This window comes from Zingiber officinale, chromosome 7B (genome assembly GCF_018446385.1).
Source record: "Zingiber officinale cultivar Zhangliang chromosome 7B, Zo_v1.1, whole genome shotgun sequence".
In the NCBI taxonomy this organism is placed as follows: domain Eukaryota; kingdom Viridiplantae; phylum Streptophyta; class Magnoliopsida; order Zingiberales; family Zingiberaceae; genus Zingiber; species Zingiber officinale.
Window position 1 is genome coordinate 624,298 of NC_055999.1, and position 6,255 is coordinate 630,552.

General features: G+C 38.9%; 1 protein-coding gene across 2 annotated transcripts; it reads right to left on the bottom strand.

Moving 5' to 3' along the window:
• Positions 1 to 990: 990 nt before the first annotated feature.
• On the bottom strand, positions 991 to 5,599 carry LOC122004876. 2 transcript variants are annotated; one of them, XM_042559708.1, is made up of 2 exons: positions 5,332 to 5,599; positions 991 to 2,145 (listed from the first exon to the last, which is right to left on the bottom strand). In XM_042559708.1, exon 2 carries the CDS (start codon positions 1,866 to 1,868, stop codon positions 1,158 to 1,160), a length of 711 nt encoding a protein of 236 aa, XP_042415642.1. In that variant the 5' UTR covers positions 1,869 to 2,145; positions 5,332 to 5,599; the 3' UTR covers positions 991 to 1,157. The 2 variants fall into 2 exon arrangements, 1 of the variants encoding a protein (XP_042415642.1); XR_006118287.1 differs by lacking the exon at positions 991 to 2,145 and adding an exon at positions 3,265 to 3,580.
• Between the last annotated feature and the right edge of the window lie 656 nt (positions 5,600 to 6,255).

The window sequence follows — 6,255 nt, forward strand, 5'->3', positions numbered from 1 at the left end:
CTGATATCATACCTTAACAGGACATGCATATCCCTGATAAGACAGTAGAAGCTTCCGTCATACGATCCACCTGTCAACCATGCCTTATGTCAGCGGCGGTATCTCCCAAAAGGATGTCAAGAGATATTGCAGTGGTCTCGTTGCTTGGCCTAGTGGGGTAGTCATTCGGTCGGGATATCTCCGCTCTGTCGACGTTAGTTGCTCTTCTGTGCACTCCTCCGTTCATACAAGCTATCTGGTCTCCTTTGGCGTCCTGCTACTCCGTACTAAGCGTCGGTTGCCTTATGTATTATCCCGAGCTGGACGGGTGGTCTGCTCGGACATGTCTCTCGCCGGTCTGGCCGTCACTGATCCGACCGACTATTGCAATTGTCCTCAGTTTGACCCTTGGCCACCTCGGCGTTGGCCACCTTGACATTGACCTCCACCTTGACAATTGACCTGGTGCCAAATGGACCTCTCTCTATCGCCGCATTAGTTGCCTTATTCAACTTTATCGAATCTCCATAGACATACCAAGCCATCCACATGTAACACCAACCTCGAGCCAAGCCATGAAGCACATCAACTTGGCCGTGTCATGATCCATATCATCACTCGACCTCATCAAGCATAGTTCTCTAACCTCTATTTGTGTCTTATATGTCTCTTACACTAGACACACATATCTAACTACAATGCAAGACTAATTTAGATCCCTTGTAAAAATATCAAAATCCACAATCAAATCTAATCCCTTGGGTGACGGTTGCACTAATATATCTGTGTTCGAGCCACCAACCCATTAAAACGTTTTTGGCCATCCATGGTACTTTCAAGTCAACAAGTAGGTCACCGCTGGGATAAAAAGCTGACTTCTGACCCAACTCGAACATAACAATAGGCAACATCTATTTTTCTTAAACCTCATACAATTCTCTCTAAAAAAATTAATGATTTAATGTATTGATCAATTAGATCTGTAAACATAACTAATTTTGTGCATGAATGAATTTTATGTGATATAACAAGGTACATGTAGATGAATGTAATATAAGGGAACTAACAATATAATAATATGAACATATAATGAAAGAGCAAATTGATAAATAAAAATAAGGCAGTTCAATGCTAGTGGTGCATTAGCATTAGCATCCTAACAAATTTAGCATTAGCATTTAGCATGGCCGAAGAGAATTTGTGTAGGTTATGAATCTGCTGTAGGATTCTCTCATCTTCGTACTCAACTTGGTAAACTGCTGCCACTTGAAGGAGTAAGCAAATGAACTACTGTGGCCGTCGAAAATTAGAAGCATTCCGTTCATCGCTCCACCGTCCTGAAGGATGAAATACTTTATTGCTTTTCCATGTCGCCGGCGATCGACTACCACCTCATTGAACTTAACCCATATCGATCCATTCGACCACCTCCACAATGTGAATTTGCAGGAGCGTCTATCGTAATGCACCAGGCACAACCACGGTCTATTTCCCGCCTCCTCCCAAACCGCCACGTTGATCTCGTCCCCCTGCGAGACGGAGTCGGGCGCCGGCAAGAAGTTGACGAGCCTCGTGGAGGTGTCGATGGCGGCGACGCGGGATGCAGAGCTGGAGGAGACGAAGACGGAGCCCTCAAACAACACTAGATTTTTCAGATTCAGGGAGGGCGATCCCAAGTCGACCTGCCGGTCGTCCACGATCCAGGCTCCGGCGGCCGAGTCGTAGAGGCAGAGCTGGTACAGGGTGGACGATACTGTCGAACTTATGGGCAGTAGGTACACGAGTTGATATTTGCACTTGAGGTGGTCGTCGTCGTCGTCGAGGAACTTCACGGCCAAGCCATTGTACAGCGGCAGCGAGGAGCATTCTTCCAGCGGGGCAGGGAGCATCCTCCTTTCGTTGCAGGCGGGGTTCACGACCAAAAAGTTAGCGCCGCCGTAGTAACGGTAGAAGAGGAGGCCGCGAGAGGAAGCGAGGAGGAAGGCGGCTTCGCCGACTTCCTTGAGGTACGCGATCGAGGACGGTGGCAAGCCCGCTGCGTTGTCTAGTGGGAAGAAGTCCAATTGCTGGTCGAAGGGAGCGACGATGAAGACGCCGGAGGCGGCGAGGTGGCGTTGAGATTGCAGCAGGCGGAAGCGGCGGTCGGCGGCGAGGCGGCGGAAAGGCCTGGAGAAGAGTTGGAGTTGCAGGATCATCTTGGCCGGAAGGTAGGAGAAGATCTCGAGCAAGAGATCGTAGGGAAGGAAGTATTGATCACATGCATCTTCCTCCCTTTCCTCTTTCTCGATGGCAACGATATCGGTATCCATGAAGAGATCAATCATGGATAAACATGTATATATATATATATTCTTTGGATTTTAAATGGAAATTTTATTCTAAAATGTCTTTTACATATATATTTTTTGGATCCATAACTGTCACAATTTCCTTTTTTTTTTTCTTCATATTTTCCCTTTCTAAATTAAAATTTTAAAATAATTTTCTATTGAAGTCGAAAGATAATTTCCTTATAAAGTAAATAATTTCTATATAGAAATAAAATTAAATTAATGCTAAAGGACTATATTTCAAGGTACACAACAAACTAATACAAAAATAAGAAAACTAATACAGATTGAGATTTTTTTAATATAAATAAAATACATATAAATTTAAAATTGATAATATTAAATGTAATTCAATAATATAATTAGACCTTAATTATAATTAACTTAAATAAAATAGAAATCCTCCTTCCATATACTGTTGTTGACTTCCATATGACTTAAGCTTGAAGCAATTATAATAATTAGCATACTAATTTGTATATTTATTTATTTAAAGAATGTAATGGTTAAATTTGGATTTTAGCAATTTGTATATGTTTAGATTAAAAGCGAAACATAATTGATATTTTTTTTAAATTTATTTTGTTGGATTTATTTTACTAACAATAATAACAGGGAAAGGAAAATATATTTTTCATATTTAATTATCAATTCATTATTTGATATAAATATATATACATTTTTATTGGCAAATGAAGATGTTAATGATTTTAGGTTCATTAATATATTTTTTTAACATTTTAAAATCTTATACAAGGTATACATTTTAAAGATGTTGAATGGAACTTTTATTCCATAAATAATTAAATTAGATGAGATCAAAATTTTATTTGATTTGGAATCAAATCAATTGAACGGAACTTTTATTCCTTCATCAAAAGTACACAGTAAGCCTTTATAAAATAAATTTTTAAAAATATAAAAAATTAGCTTCAACTTAGCCACTAATTCTGGATTAAAATCAGAAAATAATTTCTATATATGAAAAAAAAAATCAAATTAATGTTTAGAAAAAAAAATTAAGGTACAAAATAAATAAAACAAATATAATCTTTTTAATGGTGAAACTATTCCGACAATTACTTCCTTGCTAATCACTTATTTTAGCATGGCTGAAGATAATTTGTTTGGGCGATGATGTTCTGGAGGGAATAGATATATGTTTGATTGTCTCCGTTGAACAATAGAAGCATTCCATTCATCAATGAAAGCATGCACTTTCTTCCATGTCGATGTTCAACGGCCACCTCTGAGAAGTAGCTCCAGTCCTTCTACAGAGGAGACCCGGGGCGGAAAAAAAAAGGTCCAAAATAAATTTAGGTCCCAACTACTCAAGGTCTCAATTACATGCCTAAAAAGATAAAAGTAAAAGACAATATCAAAAAATTCTGAAATATGAATTTGGACCCAACTATTCAAGGCCCTAATTACATGCCTATAATACATAATACTAAAAAAAAAAAATTTGGACCCTCTTAAATCATGGGCCCAGGGCCATCGCCCAGTACCACCCTCCTCCAGGGCTGGCCCTGCCGAGAAGTTAATCTAAATCAATCCCTTTGATCACTTCCTATCCGAAAACACTCATGCAAAGGTATATATTTGCGGCTCTTTCCAAAGAAAGACAATTGGTTCAATGTCCATAACCTTTTTCCTTTTTCTGAACAAACGATATGAATGAACAAGAATTACAGTCGAAGAAGGGATGCACAAGAATTTCTGCTTCTTCTTGAGGGAACTGCATTCATTTTTGCAGTAAGTTGAGATTCCATACGAGGATGTTTTCGCTCTCTACATGTTCAACAAATGGCTTTTCGACACAATTTCTCATATGACAGAGGATCAAATATCCTTAACCATTTTGTATGCTCATGTTATTCCAAGTGCATTTGACAAATCCTTTGTTCCTCGATTCCATGCTTTTTCAAGATGGCATGTACATATGGATTTGAATACAAAAAACTTCAGTATCTTATGCAGAAATGGCCGCGAGCATGTCTGTTAAAACTTCTAGCATCTCGTATATCTATTCGACTTGAGGATGCGACCTATTGCACCTGGTTCCTGATCTCCACCCAGCTCCAAGCTGGGACTTTACTCAACCCACTACTCCTGATCTCGTATATCAGCTTTTGGTGAATGGTCTATAGCTCGATTGGTCAAGCCATTGGACAATTAGATATGAGTTCACTAGTCAAATCCCACCACGTACAACTTACCAATATTTGGTAATTGATTTTAAGAATAAGACAGGACAGGATGATGGCTAACAGTTGGTTTTCTTTTCACAAGCTCAAAGGTTGAAACTTCAACATAGCTCAAATGTTAACCGAATAAGAGGAACAGAATAGGAAAAAGATAAAAAGAAACAAATAGGGAAAATGGTTATGATAACCCATCTATTTTGAAGACAACACCTATGCAATGTTTTTTGTGAAATGTGTATGCCATGATTGCTAAAAGCATTGGGCAATTTGACAAGAAATTCATTGACTGAGTTCCACCGGGTACAATTTACCGTTGTTGTTAGTAATTGACTTTGATAATATGTATCAAGTAGTAGCTAAGTATTGGGGTTGCTCTTTAAAACGTTCTATTGAAGCTTTTGCATCTACAAGTCAAATTTCAATTGATCAATGATTTTAAGTTAGTTTAAAAATCCTAATACTGAAAATAGCATGTAGCTGAACAGAATAGGAAAACTAGTTCCAGATAGTACCATTTAGATTTACTCTACATATTGATTCAGTCAAGGATCATCTCTCTACAGGATGACAACTCCAGTGCAAATTTTCTTAGATTCACTTATGGAGCGCTTCAATGGACAGGTTAATAGCTAACCAAAAGCGGGCAACCCGACATCACAATTTGAAGGAACATCAACATACATTGATAAATACAATGCCACATACTTAATCGCGCGTTTATGAAAGCAGTGGATCGGAACCGAGGAAGATCCTTAATTCAATAAGGAGAAGAGAACAAAAAGCGAGCGCAACAAAGCGAGGGAAGAGGACATCACCTGTTGCTGCTTGGAGACCTGCTCCCGCAGCTTGCTCGCCTGCCTCCTCAGCGCGTCCATTTCGCCGACCCAACACGCCGAAACCCTGGAGAAGCACTACTGGTTTCAGAGATTGTCTAACAGCGCGCGGATCTGGTGGCGAAAGCGAGATCGAGGGAAAAGAGAAAATGGCCGGAGGAGGAAGAGGAGAAAGAAAAACTCCAGCCTGGCGAAGATCGGCGCTCCTGCCTCATTTTGTCGTGAAGAACCACTCGCTTTGTCGCTGAAGGTGGCGATGGGACCCGCCTGTGTTTCTCTTGGCATAAATATGGGTATCCAAAAAGGAAAACTTCGTATATTTTAGCATATAGGCCAGGCCCATATGGCCCTGAGAATCGTTGTTTGTTAACCAAACTCATTAAGAAATCCCACCTCTTAGAAAGGCTAAAAGACAACGATATTGCTTTCTTATTTTGATCATAAAACTTAGTTGATCTTACAACTTATTTAATGTCACATAATTATATGATGATGTACTATTAATTAATTGTTCTATTATAGATCTGAAGAAAGTGCAGGTTGAAGTAGTAACAAGTGCAGGTTCAAGTAGTAAAACAATCCATCTTTTTCCGGATTATTGGTATTATAATGAAACGTATAGGGTTTTGTCATCTTTCCAACTATCTCTCCGTTAGGTAAAATTTTATTGGTTCAAGCCTTTATTTGTTGATGTTTATACTGGTCAATCATAGAATAGAAATTCTGATTCATTCAGATCAAACTTCCTTCTTATAAATCTAGAAGTTCTTATCAGATATAAGGAAGTGATTCAGTTCTATAACTAAAGATCGTATTTCTCGAACGAGTAGTCGAAAAGATTCTAGAGCATTTTCTCGGTTAGATACTCTTCCTCCAATGATTGTAGCACCAAGTACTTCTTGACGA

Bases quoted from the DNA above. Each gene is read 5' to 3' on its own strand.
- LOC122004876 (XM_042559708.1), bottom strand. From the start codon at position 1,868: ATGCTCCCTGCCCCGCTGGAAGAATGCTCCTCGCTGCCGCTGTACAAT.